The 19,224-nt window shown below is 45.1% G+C and overlaps 1 protein-coding gene across 1 annotated transcript in view; it reads right to left on the bottom strand.

The window, feature by feature from the left end:
- Window positions 1–10,462: 10,462 nt before the first annotated feature.
- Window positions 10,463–19,224, bottom strand: part of LOC149285827 (protein kinase C beta type) — a 59,911-nt gene continuing 51,149 nt past the window's right edge. Inside the window, exons 11-17 of the mRNA XM_089495082.1 lie at window positions 18,393–18,484; window positions 17,491–17,553; window positions 17,218–17,356; window positions 15,751–15,831; window positions 15,399–15,506; window positions 14,455–14,595; window positions 10,463–10,621 (exon numbers count right to left, since the gene is read on the bottom strand). Coding sequence (XP_089351208.1) covers window positions 10,463–10,621; window positions 14,455–14,595; window positions 15,399–15,506; window positions 15,751–15,831; window positions 17,218–17,356; window positions 17,491–17,553; window positions 18,393–18,484 — 783 coding nt within the window. The remainder of the gene's footprint in view (window positions 10,622–14,454; window positions 14,596–15,398; window positions 15,507–15,750; window positions 15,832–17,217; window positions 17,357–17,490; window positions 17,554–18,392; window positions 18,485–19,224) is intronic.

Genomic DNA, 19,224 nt, shown 5'->3' with positions numbered 1-19,224 from the left:
AAATGCATCATTGTTTAATCCTAGCTCTGCTACAGAACATTAACTCCGGTCTCACCTCCTTGAAAATGCGACGTTTTATCTTTATAAACCTTGCGGCACTTTTTCCAATTAAAAACTGCAATCGTTCTGTGATTGAAAGAACCATAAACCTTTGTCTAGATCACCAACCTCTTGGACGCTATACGTCTGAAAATTGTTGCCAGAACTTTTTGTAACAATAGAGAAACATAGAGGTCCTTCAGTGCATGGCGGCCGGCTGGATACATGCGTATGAAAGCATAGTATGTTGCCATCTGTATCAAGTTGGTCCGGTCCGCCATTATGCTATTACGGTAGCTTTTAGGAATCTGAACGGATTAAAATTTCAATTAAAATTAAATTTTGGCAATTTAAAATTAAACTCGGAAGGAACCTCTGCAAGTTGCAGTTTGACCGCATTACAAAATAGAAATAATATCCCTTAACAGAAAAAGGGGAGGCGGGTGATCTCGTAACATATGACCTCAATCCCCATTAACTGCAAACCATGTGAGAAAAAAAAAATTACTTTTTTTTTTTTTGAAAAATAATGCGGATTTTGCCACTAATGAACAGAAAGACTTCTCGTGCCACCTCCCCGTTCCTTGAATCCGACGCTGCAAGAAAACCTTAAATAAAGGATAATGAGCAGAAGTGGATGATGGTAGGGATAAAGTGTCTATGAATCCGCCGGAGGGGTCTCCTGATGAAGGTCAGAGTGGGTTGTGGGAGTTTGGCCGTAGCCCGGATCACTAATGAGACTGTATTCTTTACATCATCTTTGATGAGCTGAGGAAGTGACAGCCATGGCAGAAATTTCTGTTGTGCTTCAGCACATCTAGACAAACTGCTTTGTTTTTTTTTTATTGTGGGATTTCTAATGTTTTTTTTATGCTTATTATGTTTTTTTTGTATTTCATCCACAATCTGGGTCTTGGTCCTGGAGGCCATTTTTGGGTTTGGAGACCCAATTTCCGAATGGTTTCTCAAAGGATCAGAGAGAACTACCCTCTGATGCTGACGCCTTATATAAAATACGATAACCAGATGAGACTTCACTTTAATAAATACCCATCATAATAATAGCTACCCGGTAGTAAGCCGACCGCTATCTTGTAGGGCAGAAATTGGGGTGAGTAGAGAGATGGCTAAACAATGTGAGGGTGTTTTTAGGCTAAAATAATGAAAAAAAAGGAACATTAGTTTGAAGTCATGAGCACTATCGCCAATATAACACTTTGTGGCTCATTCCGCCAGTGCCAGTGCCACTTCGTCGTTGCCAATCCAGTCCTGTTGCATAATGACATCATATCCCTCTAAGATGTCTTCTTTGTTGTGTAACTCTTATTCAAAGAGTTTATGATCTGGACGTATAAAGGCTTTTGCACAATATGTGTTACATGTAGATGAAAGGTGCTTGGGCATGCGCCAAGATTTGGAAAAGCAGACTATTAAGAAGAAAAAAAGAAGTATATAATAATAGTCAAAGCCATCATTCTTTAAAAGTAGACTTTTTTTATTCTTCGTGTCATACATGCAGTAATCAGGATTAATGTACGTGGCCCCAGAATACATAGATCAGCAGATAATGGAAGACAATTATAGCCTCTTATCGGGATACGTAAAAGTAAATCCGCATACCTAGCAATTCTACATTAGAATTCTGGGCGCAGCCAATAGGAGTCAAGCAATTCAAAGACCTCTCCTCTTATTGGGTAAAATGATTGGCTACATTGTAGCTGTATATCAGGTTAACCATCTAGTAGCTCCTAAGATGTTACTGAATCATATGTCTCGTGATTAAGAGTTGTAGTTCATTAGCATCTGGGAAACTACCTCTTGACACCAGGCTCTGGCCAGCGGGGCCGAAAGACATTAATGGGATTAATTGGCTGCTCACCTCTCTGCACTACTCCTTAGCTCACCCCATTCACACACACTCCGGCTCTGATGACTCTCGGGGAGCTAGCCATGGTCCTGAATCAACGTACTCAGTAGATGGCTGTAGATCAGATGTTTTGGATGTAGCGACCTCATAGCGACCTCATGAAACCACAAACATTTTATTGTCAACTTGAAAAGGACCAAAATTGGCGATCCAGCAGGAGACAAGGAGATACGTCCACCACGCACCCCTTTCCAGCTTGTGTCAACGATTGGGACCCCCGGCACCAATCTGCCATCACCATACGGGTCAAACCATTACAAAACCTGATCAAGTATGGTTTCTTTATGACCTCATCTACTTGTAGCTGATGTCCCAAAAGAAAACCTCCCGGGACAATTAACATGCTCACATGTAATCAGGCACACGTTACTCTCTTTTACTGCCATGCAGGACAGAAAACATAGAAACCCAGACGACATTTTCTTTGCATAATTAATATAGAACACTTAATAAAACAATAAGATACTTAAGTATATAATGTTACCATTAAAGCACCAGGTTTCTAGCTAACTAGTGAAACACATTTAATTTCCTTTATGTTCTGAAACAGGTTTAGCCGGCCCGCAATTAGACTACAAATCCCATAATGCTGAGCCATTTCTCTGTTTTAAACACAAAATATCGTTAAAATGTTTACATTCTTTTATAAACATCCTTTAACCCTCTCATCGAAAGTAATGCACTACTTACCCTATTGGTACTCAATGAGTTAACATGCTTGCATAGATTTCTGCATAAAAACAGTGTCGGTTTGGTTGAAACACAGTGTATTTGCCAAAAAAATATAACTAAAACACTAACGCGTAGCCATAGCTCACTGGTAGCTGCCTGTTTCTGCTAAATAAACCTAACAAGACTTTACTGTTGTAGTAAACAAGGACTTCACAAACTGTGCAGTAACAATGGCAGAACGATTTAGTATGGAAGCAGATGGTGACCTCCAAAAGTCACATTAGAGACCTTGTTTTTCCTCCAACCGTCCACTAAGCTTACATTTATTGTTCAAAGATGTTTTTTTTCCGTTAATAATTTCCCTTTGGGAGCAGTAAACATTTTCAGGACCATCCCGGCTTAGGTATTCTGGGCTGGTCGCTGACCAAATGGCAACCCTTTCAAGAGAATCCTCTTGGTCGCCCCACAAGACCACATACCATGTCTCTTTCATACATTCAGAATGCCAATGAATACATAGATCCTTTGCCCATGTGATTGTGGAGACTTTGGTTGCACCCCTTTCAGGTACCGCTCTACCTTCTACCCATTGGGGGCATTTGTTGGGATGACTATCGGACTATCGAGCCTCGGGCCAAGCACTCCAGGTAGCTGTCTAACTCGCCTGGCACTAAGAGCGGCCCTGGCTGTATAAGAAGATAAGTACAAAGTGGCTTTGTGGACCTTTTTGTGGTGTTGGAACAACACAGTTGAGTAGAATCTAATGAACGTGGTACAGAGACCACACGATTCAATGGGTGGTCTTGGTGTAATGAGCCCCATTGCCCACCAAGTTGAGTCCTATGACATGATTGACATGATTGGGTGTAAAAGCGTAGAACCTCCAGCTAAGTTCTAGAGTTCCAGCTGAGTTCCTGACTTTGACACAGCCCTATGTGGCACGATTAACCTGGGATGAAGGAGATGTTTTTATGAGGGGAGAGTAAAATAATTATAATGTAAAAGCCTTCCTCATTAAACCCTCCATCTGCTGAACTCATGCATGAAACGAGAACACGTTTGGCTCTCACAGGCGCCCTAAATGTCACGGAATCTGATTTCATGTTTCGATAGAGTTTTGCGCTTTCAGTTCCCAAGGGCTTAGGAAACAGCTGATCCATCTTGGGGACATCAAACATCTAACCAAATTTGAGAGTTCAGTGTACAGGCATGCGCGAACGCCGCCTTTTAATATTAAACCTGTTTGAGTTGAGGCTTCGTTATCCCACCCTTACTCTGCTAGAGTGACAATTACCCTTTAAAGACATCATTAGAACGTTCCTGCTGAAGGTTATTTTGTAGATTGGGCTGGACTGCGAAATCAGAATAAATTAGGCTGGAAAAGGAAAAGGGGATAATAATTTAGGGGAAAAAAAGTAATGTTTAGAAATACTTGGCAGCCCGAGCAACGGTGGCTTAATACATCTTTCAGACCCTTGGAGCCCCCCCTCTGTGCGCGTCGCAGTTAAGTAAACAGAAGCAGACGTCGCATGGAAATCATTCTCCGTAGGAAGCTCGGGGTGAACGAACGCCAAACTGCGATCCCAGCTGGGTGTTCGGACAAACAGCATTTAGGCTCCTGCGGCATCATTAACTCCGCGTGCCAGAGCCGTAGCTCGTAATTTAGGTTACGCGATGGGAAACAGCCTTTCGACCAAGGGTGGGAAGGGCTTTTCAGGACTAGGTAGCCTTCGATCATCACAGAAGGGATGACTTCATCAGCATAAAGCTATGAGGTCATCATTTTTAAGTTCTCATCTCACTAATTTTATGAGATTTATTCACTAAAGGGAGCGCTGATAACACAGGTTGTGTTTCAGCTCCTTGACCACTATACATTGCGAGGGTCCAACCTCAATGAGCTGTTGGTGCAGGAAGAACCCTGTACAAGGTATAGTTAAATCAGTGAGATTTCTTCAGTCTCCTCACCCATTTAATTATACATTATACAGGGCCGGCTCAGCCCTTCTTGCTGGAGGAACCTGGCAATGTATTGTGAATAGTGAATAAGAGAGTGGAAACTATAACTTGTGGAATCTCTCCTATCAGCTCTCCCTTTAGTGAATATACCCCTATACCAGGTTGAACTAATATTTACCGGGGCGGGGGGTGTTAGCTGGCAAAGGAGAGCTTTGGACAAGATATTATCTAAACGAGACATTTTATCTAAACGAGGCATCTACTAAAACATTGAGCCAGATTCTAAGGGAGACTTTCTACCAAGACTGGATCATTTGCAAACAATGGATAAAATAAATCCCATGATAAAGGGAATTCTTTCTTTCCCTGGGGGTTTCTAGCTGCCTATAGAATGCAAAAATAAGATAAATGAGGAAATACACGAGACCTGTTCAAGAAGACCTAAAACTGCAGGTACAGCGAGTGTAGAGAGGTATTATACAAATAAGAATTGCATTATATCGAGGTCACATGATATTAATGGAAGCACGGTCTTTGCAATATGTCTCATCTACCCCTTGGATAAAACATGGCGGCACAAATCTATAGCGGTCTTCTCAAGGCTTGGGTATCTCCGGTAGTTTATGAACTACATCTCCCACAATCCCATGGAGATCACGTTTAGATCACCTGTTTGTCCATCATGTGTAACCGCCGCAGAAAAGAAGGATATCAAGATATTTATAAAGCTAGTGGATTCTTATGGGTCATACCATGTCCTAATATTAAAGGGACATTATATCTCTCCTTAAGATGTCTTAAAATGTATCACATTTAGGTGGTTTGAATATGTTTTTTTGGGGCTTCCAATCTGAATTGGAGATTTCATGCATTCTCCTTGGTTCTTTGGTGCAGGTATGGAAGCTCAGGGGTGTCAAACCCATTCCCCGGAGGTCCAGGATTTCTCTCGATATTGTATTTATTCAATTAAAGAACACAGCATTCTGCTTGCGCTCCACAGATAATCCGTTGTTTCCGTTCTTTCTAGGTTCTAAGCAGTCAATGATCTAGAACAGCCTGGAATAGTGGACTGCTTTGCAAAATAACTCTAATTTGATAAATGCGTCTTATTATACAGAAGCCCAAAGGCCTCATTAGCATCTTAAAGTCCCTGAATACATTTACCATGTGACATCAAGGTAAATTATTGGGAATGTGGAAACTGATCGGCTATAATTTCACTTTTACTAAATGCTTGGTTATTTCATGGGTTCTACTAGCTTGAGATCTACTCAATGACCTGCCCGGGTGGTTTTAGTTAATTAAAACACCTCATAATTAGGTATGAAAACAGACCCACAACAATGAAGTTCCACCATCTCCATGACAGTCACCAACAAACCTTCCCCAGCGTCTACCGCAGGAGTCTCCTTGTAGCCTTATCCATGGATCAGCTGGAATGAAGACCGTATCCTTCCAAGGCATCTAGAAGCGTTAGACAAGCATATTTCATAATATTTAACCAGACCCTTGGTCAAGTGATTGGACATATAATGCTTCCAGAGATAAAGAGTTAACAGAGGTATTCTGCTTGTGAGGTTCCCACCACGGTGTTCCTTGAGGGAGGTTGGTGGAATCGCTTGTGTTGGGAATGGAAGGACCTCCTCAACAATCCCCACCTCTTACACATCGATCACAAACTCCGGGTTTGTGTAGGAGAATCCGTCAAATTCATTTTGATCCAGGTTCATGATAAAGAGTTTGTCGGTGGGAGTGAGATCCAAAGGTTGACGAGTAAACTCCTTGTCAAAATTAGACGTGTCTCTCTTGTCCTTCTGTAAAGGGGGAGAATCGAACAAACCCTCGGTTATACAGGGGTGAGAGAGTGACAAGATGATCGATGGGATGGTACCGGCGGGTGAATTATTCTACAGCCAATAAAAAAACTTTGCACTCCAACAGAGAAGATAAAAAAACCCATTATAAAAAACTTATAAAATAATTTATATATTTAATTATAGTTTTTTTTATATTTTCATTCCGTTTCTTTAGTTGTATGTCATTTTTTAATTAAAATAATTAAGAAAAGAAACTTGGAAAGGGTCACAGGTCACCATCTTACCCAATTCTTTAGGTACAGGACAGGAAAAATATTAATCGTAACCTAAAAGCGGCATTCCAAGCACGGAACGTGGGTATATCATTAAAAACAAAAATGTGTATTTGTTTACAGCTATGTTCATTTTCATCATTCTGGCACTCAAAAAAAATACAAGGTTTTAAAATTATTATTTAATTATTAAATGATGGGAAAAAAAGTAGCTCTGGAACTGAAATTATAATATAGAAACGGTAGAAATTATCCGGGAACAAAGTAAATTTCTTTTGCGATTGTGGATTCCATTTTGAGTTATTTTGCGTTGGGTTTAAGAAGTGAACCTTAAAAATCTGGTTTATTGCCATGGCAACCAATTGAATGGTCCAATTAACAGGACATTTTTAGTTTTTTTTTTATAATTTTAAAACCGCTTTTCTTTACACTAGGTGACTTTTTATATGTAACCCCATGACGGCATCAGCTACCATCCATGATATACTTGGCCAACATCAAGTGATCACTATGTTATATTATAATGGGAAATATGTATACATCAGAAGTAGCTGAAATATATTTACTTAGGCTGATAAAACTTAATGTGTCGAATGACACCCGGGACAACTCTGACTCACTCATTACCTAGATTAATGGTTTCCATCTGAAGAAGAGACCTCTGAGATCCTATAAGATCATGTAGCTTTATAAAGTTGTACATGTCGGCTCAATAGAAGGAACCATCTTTCACTCAATCCTCCACTAAATACCCAGACGCTCGGATCCTTCACAAATTATAATCATACCGACTTCAACGAACAGGGAACAGAATACTCCCTTTTTACCCAGAATTGTTTCAGTTCCGCGTTAGGAGATAAAGCTGATGTCTGAACCGACTCTCTCTCCCTCCAATCAAATTGCTTATTGTCCTTGCAGCAATGTAAGGGTTAAGTCCCCGCAGCAGCGGCAGAATCTTTTTTTTTTTTTTTTTTTACCCATCTCTCGGAGAGATGCCCAGAACCCACATGTTCTGACAGTTACCATGGCAACCTCTCTACCACGTTCCACGCAGCACACTGTAAGAATCGCAGGCTCTGGTGATCTCTCACGAGAGAGGAGCGCTGGTATAGATTCTTGCGACTCGTTATAAGATGGCCACTTACGTTCCTCCGACCCTTTCCAGGACGTCAAAACGCGTTAACGAGCCTTGATCTGTAACGAGTAATGTATTCACTAAAGGTAACGCTGCTATAGATCTAGGGCTACCGCTTACTGCCTCGGAAGGACTATGACCGGCCGTGTCGCTTAGGTGGTGGCCTCATCTGTAGATACTTTAGGCGGCTCCACCATTGTGGGAATGGCACGAATTGGTGGCCTATGTAAAATTCAGCTTGGGATACTTTGGGGAGCTTTGTGAGCTTTTTACTCTTAGAAACACGGAATTCTTGGCAGGTATGGTCTTCTCCTACCCTACGATGTTTACGTTCTTCTCACCAGATCCTCATTGTCATTTTAACGTGAGATAAGCGGTTTATAGACAATTAGACGAGATCGTGACAATTCATTAAAAAAAAAAAAAAAAAAAAAATCATTCCTGTGGATCCAAATCACAAGGAAGAAATCCAACGCATAAACCGGGATTCCAACTCAGCATTTATTCCATCGAATACGGAGAGATAAATTGGCACATTCCGTGTTTAAACAAACGGTAACACTGAGAGGGGAAGAGGAGGGATTGCGAGATAATCTCCCGTACGCCGCGGCGGATACTTTGTAGCAGACTACTCAAAAATATATAAAACTTTTCCTGACTTTGGGAAGACTCGGCCGTTATTCACAGGCATCGCTTTGACTACGTCTTGCATATCGGTTAAAGGATTTTTTTTAAGGATAACAGCAGGTCGGGAAACGAGAAAGGTCTTCGGTTCTAGAAAACCCCCCCGGACCCGAGGAGTTTAAGGGCCACGGAAGATAATCGGGCGTTTGCGTGGGTTTTAAAGAACTAAAGCGGATGGACAAAGACGGAGGTGCAAGTCCAGAAACAAAAGGGGTCTTTCAGTATTAACGGCATGAACTTCTATGTATAGTTAGCTACGAGGGTCGCTCTATAGTTAGAGGCGACCCCCTCTATAATTTACCATGATTCCTGGTCATGTGTATGCAGACCCCCACGTGTAATAAACTATAACCTCTGCCAGTTAAAAACCCACAACAATTAGCTTAAAGTTTGGCCTGGCTGAGCGTCATGGGAATGGAAGGGTCATGTAATGTTTCCTGGTTGGCTGCTCTTGTGCCGTAATAATCTTTGGGAGATTGACACGCTGGTGGTTCTTAGGAAATACAATAATGGGAAGCGACCAGCGTTTAAATGGTTAAAGGACACCTAGAATTCCGAACGTCACCCCAAGATGAATTCCTCCCCCAACGCTGGAGTAACGGCTGCCTTGGACTACAACGCTCATCACTCAGAGACCAACTCATTTAAAGCAGGATCACTCCTCCAATCATCCTGAATGAGCTTTGGACCCTATGCTGTCGATGTTCTTGCTTTAAGCCCATGGGCACAAAGGGAAGTGGCTGATGAGGATGATGAGCGTTGTAGTTAAATCCCAGTGCGCCCATAACCTTAATATACTGGCTTTCAGAAGGAAACGCAGCCTCGTGTCTTATCATCCGCTCCGTCTCGTATATACACACGAGTCTGGGGCTAGGCTGATGGCAATTGCTGCTTGGCTACAACCCACATCGTGCATGCTGGGAATGATGGGTGTTGTAATCCAACAGAAATCCAAAGCATGCCCTCGGGTGGCTTTGATGCAACGTCTACGGAGAATTTTTTATTTGACATATTAACAAGAAACCATGACCTTCAAAAGACTTGATTTTTTACATACGGGGAGGAACAAAAACCCCAGCAGCTCCAAAGCAGGCAGCTGGTACGGGGCCCCGGCTGCCGGACACGCAGAGGGTAGAGAGTTAATGCTTGGCTAAAGCCGCATGCAGAATGGCCAATTTGTAGAGGAGCCCGAGGCATTTGCTGTGTTTGCGTATTATCCGCTCCGCTCATGCAGAAATGATGATGGGGAGGACTAAGGGGGGGATGGAGGGGAAGGTCTCACACACAGGAACATCTGTTGGGTTTTGTCATCGATACATTTTGGCCCCTGTGGAAATAAACGTGGAGCGTTCGGCGCTGCTCCGGAGCCGCGTAAGACAGGCCGAGGCTGAACCTGTGATGTCACAAGAGATTTGGCAACGTGCGGCCCACGGGGGCCATGGCTCAGCTGTCAAAGACTCCAGGGGGGTGGGAGTTAACCCTCCGTATATCTGCTAGGCATGCGCTTACCCCTCTGCTCATTCCTCCACGCTCTATATGGAACGACGGAGCCCTGGCAATTAGACTTAATATATATTTATAGATCCATCTCCCCCTGATGTGGTTTTTAAAGAAGTTTATACAAGGAAGCAGGGCTCTGGCTACATCATTACTCAGGGGGAACTTGGGTCCCGACAAGCCCACCCTTAAAAAAGTCTTAAGATCTCAAGGGAAGGGCTGCGCATGTTGCTCGCGGCTAATGCCCATGCTCACTAATGCATCTGCTTGTTCATTTAATGGGTTGAAAACACTTTTTTTTTTTCAGCTTTTTTTGCTAATGGTTATAACATGGAACTGGCTGCAGGGCTCCGCGCAGGCACGCTCTGCACGATGGCGGTTACGCGCAGGCAGAGACGACGAGTTCTATGGCACACGGGCGCCCGGCGTGAGCCGCTTTCGCTCCCAGGAGAAGCCATCTTTAGTTCTTGATCTCCTCTTTTATAAAAACAGAGTTAATGAATGAAAAGCCTTCAAATTCAGACTGGTCAATGTTCCTGATGACCTCCTGGTCGGGCGGCGTTAACACCGGCGGGTGGCGGGTGAAAAACCGGTCGAAGTTCTCAGCGTTTCGGCCGCACTACGGGAGGAGGGGGAAAATAAATGAACCATGGGAAATGATAAGAAATAAAAGACAACAATAAAAGAGCGAATTCTCAAACCAAATGGAATAAAAAAAAAAAAAAAAAGAAAGATGTATAGTAGAGGGAAGGGATTCTGAGCGAAGGAATGGATAAAGTACAGAAGTGCAGGCTTCAGATGGGAAGCCCTCAACGTGCCCCCTCTTCATTAATTTTGTTGTGGGGGGAGGTCTTCGTTATCTACCCCTACTTTGAAATTTAGGCTGGTCTATTAATGGACAAACTGCTGGGGGGACAAAGTTCACATTAAATTGCAGGAGGTTAAAGGGTTAAGTCCGTCAGCGTTTGGGACAGATTAATAAAGCATAAAGATAATAAAAATATATATCCCGGCCTCGTCCTCCTTTTGTGACATTACCGTGACTCTTATGAAAATAGAGTAAAGCTGCTCATTTGCATATGGGGTAAAAGTGGGCGGAGACAAGACTATATATTTTGTAGAAGAGCTGTCGGAAAAGTTAGTGTGACGCTTTCCGTGAGCTGGATGGTGGGCGCCATCTTTTGCGCATGTATACATATTAAATAAAGCAAACCACCCCGCCCCCCCCGGTGCTCAGGGAGGTAAATGGGGGGTGCGGGTTGTACAAGTGGAGGGTACTTTCCCATCTGAATCCGTCCAGAATCCTTTAATATTGAAAGCTGCAGACAGTTAACAACGCTGGAATAATGTAACAAAAAGCAGGACAACATGTAAACGGATGGTGATGACATCACAGTGAAACATTTTATCACGGGGAGTGAACACACACGGGGAATCGGACAAATGTTTCACTGCCTTCTGGGAAATCCTGCCTATGATAGGTAAGTAGGGGTATGTGATAGCCCTACCCCCGCTGGTGCAAAATTCATTTAATTAAGATCTGAGACAAAATCATCGATGTCCAATAAATATCCTGCCCTGAAGTTCTCACCCTTCTTCTGACCAACAAAGGCCGCTTGAACCACCCAACGGCAATAAGGAGCTAAAACTGGAGCCGTTACGCTGGCTGCTCCTATGGTCTACCCCTAAGGTGGGTTTCTAATGTATATATAATGCTTATGTTTTTGGGGGAAGAGCGATAGATCCTCTCTGAAAGCCATATCTGTTTGTTGGAGGTGAAGGGCTTCAGCGATACTCTACGGCATGAGGTCGCCTGTTTGAAGAGCCTTTGGAAAAAGACTGGAGTTTTCTCCACTTTGGGTATCTACACCGATGGGGTAATTATACATCCCTTAACTATCATCTTGGTTTAAATGATGAGGGAACGAGAACCCGTGCATGTGGTCCATTGACTAATCCAATGGAACAGTCCATGAACGAAAGCTCCCGTGACAAGGCGTGCTCCATGGGTGGAAGAGGTGAGGATGATGATGTTGTGTTGAAACATGCAATCGTCAGGGATGTGCATGTTTTCACTACACGGTATAGCCTGCTGGTGTCACGTCTGTAAACCATCTTGTTGACGGGAAGCGTTGACTGGCTCTCTATAGTCGATGTCCTTTCTCTCGCAGAGGGATCTTCTAGAGGACCCAAGCGATCAAAGCATTCACACCAGGAGTCTTGGCGCCATGATCCGCTAACTAAGCCTTTATATAATTCCTGCATAACCACAGGTGAGGTTTTATTTCTCCGCTCTCTAAAGTCACAATATGTCTGGATCTGCTGTGGTTCCATGAGCGCTGGCTTTAGAAAATGGGTTAGCCAATACTTACACTGCCTGTTACCCCCAATGCTTCTGGGCTAAAGAATGGTGGACCCATAATCTGACTTTTAACCTTTAAATGTTAAAATGACAAAGTCATGAGCTCTGCCCCCAATCTAACGTGTCCATCCCAAGGGTTACTTGCCCTGTATGTCGGATTATTTCCATCCTGGAAGCAAATGGCTTTCCGCCTGTTATTTGTGTGCTTTTTAGTGATTGCGGGGTATTCAAGGTTGTGGCCTAGAGATAACGTGCCTCGACTACTAGTCCTCGCGATTGACCCTTGTTTTTTCCCTGTAGGGCCACCTGGAACTGCTATCTTTGGAGGTCTAGTAGAGGAGCATTAGCCTCCAGGCCACCATTATTATCCTTTGCAGACGTAGATTAGTGAGGGAAGAGTTTCTCTAGCATAAGATCTCTTTGTCTCCAGCACTAGACCATCAAGATATTGGCCTCCACATCGTCCTCTGGGGCTGGTTGTCTCTACGCCCTCTCTAGTTAGGCCACCAGTCAACTTCTAGAAAATGGAACTGAACCCAAGCGGGTGCTTCTTTAAGGGGGGGGGGGGCTTTTCTGCTCAATACGTTCCTGCAACCCATTTTTCTATATCAAGTACCGCGTGGCCCAGCGCGTTGTCTACGGGTCTTATGTTCTCGCCCTTCCATTCCTGCTCACCGGAGGAAAATAAACAGTCCTCGTCAGACTGAAGGTGTTAAAAGGGCCAGGGGAGGATCTGTCAGAGGTACACGCGTGTAATTAGGAGTAGGGAATAAGCGTGATCCCGTGTTATCTCCACACATTCACCTCTGCTGCCGCGAGGGAACGTCCCCCCCCCCCCCAGAAGGTGTTAAAAATGAATTTATAATAATGAAAAAGGTGCCGTCGCACCCCAATGCCTGCGGAGGCTTGCGAGCCATACGTGTAGAGCCGTGTCGTGTTATAGCACACGCGGTTATCTAATGGCCAGCGCGGCATTACGTAACGTGTACGGGCCACGTGGCATCGCGCACCTTCCAGAGAGAGCCACGGAAACAGATGGTGCGTTTTTACCGAAATGTAACTGCAGACTACGAAGATTAAATTATTCAGACCGCCGCGGTCTTGTAAACTGTCAGAATCCCTCAGCTTCTCCGGCTCACGCTAAAATAGGTCACGGAAAAGCCAAGCAAGAGCCGGGGGTGGGCGAGAGGCGTCACGTGATCCCGCCAAAGCCCCACCTCGCCATGTAAATGGCTCCGTGGCCCCGGGGGTGGGGGGGGGGGATGTCAGCTCGCTCCTGTTACGATACATAGGTGAAGGCTCGGAGCCGTTATTCATAGACAACGAGCCATTCTGTAACACGGCCCTAAAGCAGCAGCAACCAGGAGGAACATTCTGTTGGTTTCCATGGTAACAACACGATATTTAGAACGTCGGATAATATCGCTTTACGAATTAAGCCCATGTAGTTAGTTATCCCGATATCAGTCTATACCTCTAGGACTGAGGATTATCCATGTGCATTAAAGCCGTGGAACTGGCCATTTAACCCTTCCTTTTGCCAGAAGGATGACTGCGGCGCTGGTTTGATCACATTAATCAGGAGATAAAAGCGCCGCGAATTGGCAAAAGCTGCGTTATCCATAGTCTATTTTTAAATGATTACTTATAAAAAAACTATCGTAGAGGGAGAATATTATTAAGGACAATTAGGAGAATTATTAATAGAGGGGGAGGGGAGCAGGGCATTTAAACCCCAAGATCGGGGGGGGGGGGGCGGTATCATCGCCTTATTGCGGAGGAAGAGTCCTGACTTTCTTCTCTCCACGTGGGAAGAGATGGAGGTAGAATGCGGCTACTGCATCGCTGCGCGAGGGAACATACAATGCACACGTGTGTAAGAATACATGACCATAGACGCACACACAGTGAAAAACACACAAGAGCTGCCGCGCTGTCACACAACAAAAGGGGACGAAAGCGTGCTCACAGTGCCCACAAATCCAGAGATGCCCCAACCTCGTGCCCGCCACACACAGTGCGCACAAGTACACACACAAACACACACAAACACTGCCCCCCGGCAGCACACGGAGCCTGGCCCGGCTTACCGCTTTCGGTTTGTATGGCGGCTGCACCTCTTTTCCCTCCAGCTTCTCCCAGTCGATGTAGCGGAAGAACGCATGATCCTTGATGTCTCTCTCCCCGTCCGGACCACAACCCAGCCTTTTCCCAGGGTGCTTGGTCATGAGCTAGAAGGGAAGAGAAAGACAAAAAAACGATATATATATAAATATTATAATGCAGGAGGCATCCATACAAAGGTTGGCCAGGAGGGAAATTGCCCACTTGTCAATTTTATGCGTTTTACTTGCAGTTCCAAACACAGCCACCAGGTTGTAAAATAACTGGCAGCATTACATGATAACTGGATCCTTTCTGTCCTCCATATTTGGTTTTCCTATGCATTTGTTTTGTGTATCTAATCCGGAGCCGCCTATGTTCAAGTCATTTAATTAGCCCCGTGTAAAAGAATCTAGAAGCGGATCACGCGCCGACTTTGGATGGCAAACAGGGTAAGAGTCCCGTGGCACAGTGACTGGCAGACAGTGCCATGCGCACACAACGCCACTCACCGGCACACACCCAGCATTATCAGTTGAGATCCATGTGAACAACGGATCAATTGTAATCAGCTTGTACTACCCGAGCGCCGCGAGCCTTTTCTGTGTATCGATTGGCGGGGTCTGTAATCAGCTGGCGTGTGCTAGAACATGTGTTCATGGCTTGTATGTCTTTGTAGCCCTCACAGAAAAGGGGCCAAGAGTAAAAAAAAAAATTAAAATGGCGATGGTGAGAATAGGGAGGAAAATCTTACACCTTCTCTTCGTTGCCCCGCGTGTCCAACACTCCGGCATGACATCATAGCCCGACATCATAGCCTTAGAAGGTTGCATGGCAGGAGGGAGAGATTTCCATGATGATCTCCCAAAAGACCGTCTGCCTACCAGGTAAAGCTGAACCTTTACTCCTAGAATAAGAGCCACCTTCTTACCCCTTTGCAGATAGCCACAGCTTCCTTCGACATGGACTTGGGATACGACACATTATGTTCCATTATGGACTGGAATAATTCATCCTCGTCCTCCCCTTCAAACGGAGCCTGAAGGAGAAAGAGAGAAACCGGATGAACGAGCGGGTCCGGGATACCTAGAGAAGCCAAGGCATGGGCAGGCGGCCCAGGAGACGCTAGGGAGATGAAGACGATGGAACGTGGACACGGGATGGGGGGGGGGGGCGACGACAAACAAACCAAGGGCAACGGGTTCACAATGACTTCACGTGGCAGGTAGAGATCTGCGGTCAAACACAACATCGGGGAGAGTCCACGGATTTCACATAATGACCTGTCCAGCCAGCATTTCGTACAGCAGGATCCCAAAAGCCCACCAGTCCACGGACCTCCCGTACGGCTGGTACGCGATAATCTGTACGAGAGGAAAGGGGTGTTTAGAATCGGCGGGGAGGAATAAAACGTCACGTCACAAACAGGATTCACTCCAGAACGGGTTGATCTGGTGCATTCTATTTGGGCTGAAGAGCTTAACGAGCAGTAAGAAGAAGGACTAGAGGTGTCTTAGCACTGGCAAGCTATGACAACGAGTGTAAGCTCACGTGCGGGGGCGCTCAGGAGCCCACCATTCTTGCCAGGAACTCTGTATGAAAGTACCATAAGGCTAGATGGCAGCTCATGGGTCGGTCCTCAATGTATCTCTATATATTTGTTAACCATAAGTTGTACAGCGCTACGGAACAGGTTAGCGCTGAATAAAGAATGATTATAAATACGTTTCTGAGGTACGGGTTAAATGTAACATTTATATATATTATATATTTTATATATATATATAATATACGTCACATGATATAATATATATTACAGCCAGCCTGCTAATGCTGTGAATCCCGGCACACATTATAATCCCAGATCCAGCCGTCTAATCAAAAACATGCAGTGACAGATCATCTGTGACAGTCCTGTCAACAAGAGACCCCCGGGGGGAGAGCAGACCGCAGAGCAGCCCTTAAAGGGGCAGGGAGCTCTACTCCGCAAACCGCGCAGGAGCAGGGGGTTTCGGGGTAGCAAAAGCTGCTTCCTGCTTCGTGCTCGTGCCCCCGGCACTGATGGCATTAAACGTTCTGCCAACTATCCCAACGCTAAACCAATCAGCGGGGAGCCGCGGCTCTAAATAATCAAACACTTAATGTCCTTATTTGCTAAAGCTTTTCAAACGCGTTAACATCCAGTCGCCCAAACAGCTAGAACGCGAGAACAAATATATACACCCCGCTGCTCAAAAGTTTGGGGTCACTCAGTTGTTTTCATGGAAAACGAGGACATTTCTGGCTGTAACATAATCACAAAAAGGGTTTTCTAACCATCAATTAGCTTTTTACACTTAAACTTGGATCAGCGAACACAACGTGCCATTGGAACACAGGAGTGATGGGAGTGATAAAGGGCCATTGGGACACAGGAGTGATGGGAGTGATAATGGGCCATTAGAACACAGGAGTGATAAAGGGCCATTGGAACACAGGAGTGATGGGAGTGATAAAGGGCCATTGGAACCCAGGAGTGATGGGAGTGAAACAAGGAAATTTCAAGGTGACCCCAATCTTTTGAACGGCAGTGTGTGTGTGACACAAATGTTTCCAGATTTTGACTGAAGACAAAAAATACGACACCTCCAAGAGAGACCGGAAAACAAATCTAAGTAGTAACACAATGACACGATACTTTGCAACCAGTATTTCGGAGCGCTGGCTGTCATAGTCCAATTTTGCCTTGGCACAGGTGGAACCTGCTTTACCTCAGGTGCAATGTAGTCTGGTGTACCACAGAAAGTCTTCGTCGTGACCCCATCCCAAATGTTCTCCTTGCACATGCCGAAGTCGGCGATCTTTATGTGGCCCTCCGAGTCCAACATGACGTTATCCAGTTTCAAATCCCTACGAGGACAGAGAGTTACCAAAAAATACCCAAAGCCAAAGTAAATCTATAAATTCTATAAATCTCTAGGGACTCGCACACTAAGGGGCGCGTACGATGTCACACGCGGGGAGAATTACACGGATCTCCGTACCGGTACACGATGCCTTTAGTGTGCAGGAACAGCAGGCCGATCGCAATCTCCGCGGCATAGAATCTAAACGCAGAAAAGAAGAAAGGAGTTCCATTAACGGCACGAAACAGATGTGCCGATAATACGGACTGTCGTCCTACACCCCCCGGAAGACTGCTCGGTACACGCGCACCCCGGCACATTAACTCTCAAAACCCCGCCGAGGTCTGCTGCGACGTGCGTTGCATGCCCCCTCGGCAAAGAACAAGTTAAAAACCCATGAATGGCTTAAATAATAAAGCGATTGTGCTAGGCGGACGTGGAATCCCGGCGTTCAGGTGGACGTGGCCGGTATAAGAAAGGGTTAAATATCGTTCTTCTCTACAGAGAGAGACTGCAATGTTTAATAGGCTCCTTAAAGCCACGTTAAAGCGACTCCGGGTCGGCAGCGGGTCTGGCCATGCGCGAGGCGAGCGGGCATCATGGATGGGAGCCAGCAGAGCCGTGTCCTTGTATGACCGGAGCGTCTGATTAAACAATTCCAGCGCGGGATTAGAGGGACGACGTCCGTCCCGGGGAGATCCCGCGCTCTCTTCTCAGGCGTTAGACATCCCGTGAGTCGCAGCATCTCGGTGAGACGTCTTTCTTCTTCTCCGGGAAACGACAAGGTCGGAGGAGCGGGAAAACGCACGAAGATCGTTTCAAAAGGCCTTCTCTAGAGGAATCATTTAAGGAATCAAGTGCCGGAAGAATAACGAGTGTGACATCTTCGGTTTAACCCTTTAAGTGCCAGCGGGTGTATAACACAACACCTACTTTTACAGCATGGAAAAATACGTTTTAATCGTTCTGGGGGGGGAAAAAAAGGGGCAAGAACGTAAGGTTAAAACTCTCTGAAAAAGTAAAACATTGGGAGTACTTACACGGCGTGCGGTTCCTTGAATCGGCCAACTTGCTGGATCTGGTACATCAGATCTCCTCCGTTAACATACTCCATCACGAAGTACAAGCGGTCCTGAAAGAGGAACAAACAGCGGGATGGCTCTGTGAGGGAGTTACCGAGAAAAAATATATGTATGCATACACTACTGTTCAAAAGTTTGGGGTCACAGAAAAGTGATATGGGGTGTACAGAGGCCCTTTATCACTCCCATCACTCCTGTGTTCCAACTGCCATTTATCACTCCCATCACTCCTGTGTTCCAATGGCCCTTTATCACTCCCATCACTCCTGTGTTCCAATGGCCCTTTATCACTCCTGTGTTCTAATGGCCCTTTATCACTCCCATTACTCCTTTGTTCCAATGGCCCTTTATCACTCCCATCACTCCTGTGTTCTAATGGCCCTTTATCACTCCCATCACTCCTGTGTTCCAATGGCCCTTTATCACTCCCATCACTCCTGTGTTCTAATGGCCCTTTATCACTCCCATTACTCCTGTGTTTCAACTGCCCTTTATCACTCCCATCACTCCTCTGTTCTAATGGCCCGTTGTGTTCGCTGATCCAAGTTTAAGAGGCTAATTGAGGATTAGAAACCCTTTTGTGATTATGTTACAGCCAGAAAAGTCCATGAAAACAGGTCAGTGACCCCAAACTTTTGATCCGTAGTGCACACACGCACACACACACACACACACTACCATTCAACATTCCTCCAGGCACCCAATATAACATCCCTGCAGGGAAATATAACGCATGACGTCTTAAAGAAATGAGGTTTCTTGTGCGGACCGCAGGAAGGGTTTATCGATG

Source organism: Sceloporus occidentalis, unplaced genomic scaffold, assembly GCF_023333645.1.
Source record: "Sceloporus occidentalis isolate IW3139 unplaced genomic scaffold, rSceOcc1.0.p SCAF_76, whole genome shotgun sequence".
Lineage (NCBI taxonomy): Eukaryota > Metazoa > Chordata > Lepidosauria > Squamata > Phrynosomatidae > Sceloporus > Sceloporus occidentalis.
This window is presented reverse-complemented; position numbering and strand designations above follow the sequence as displayed.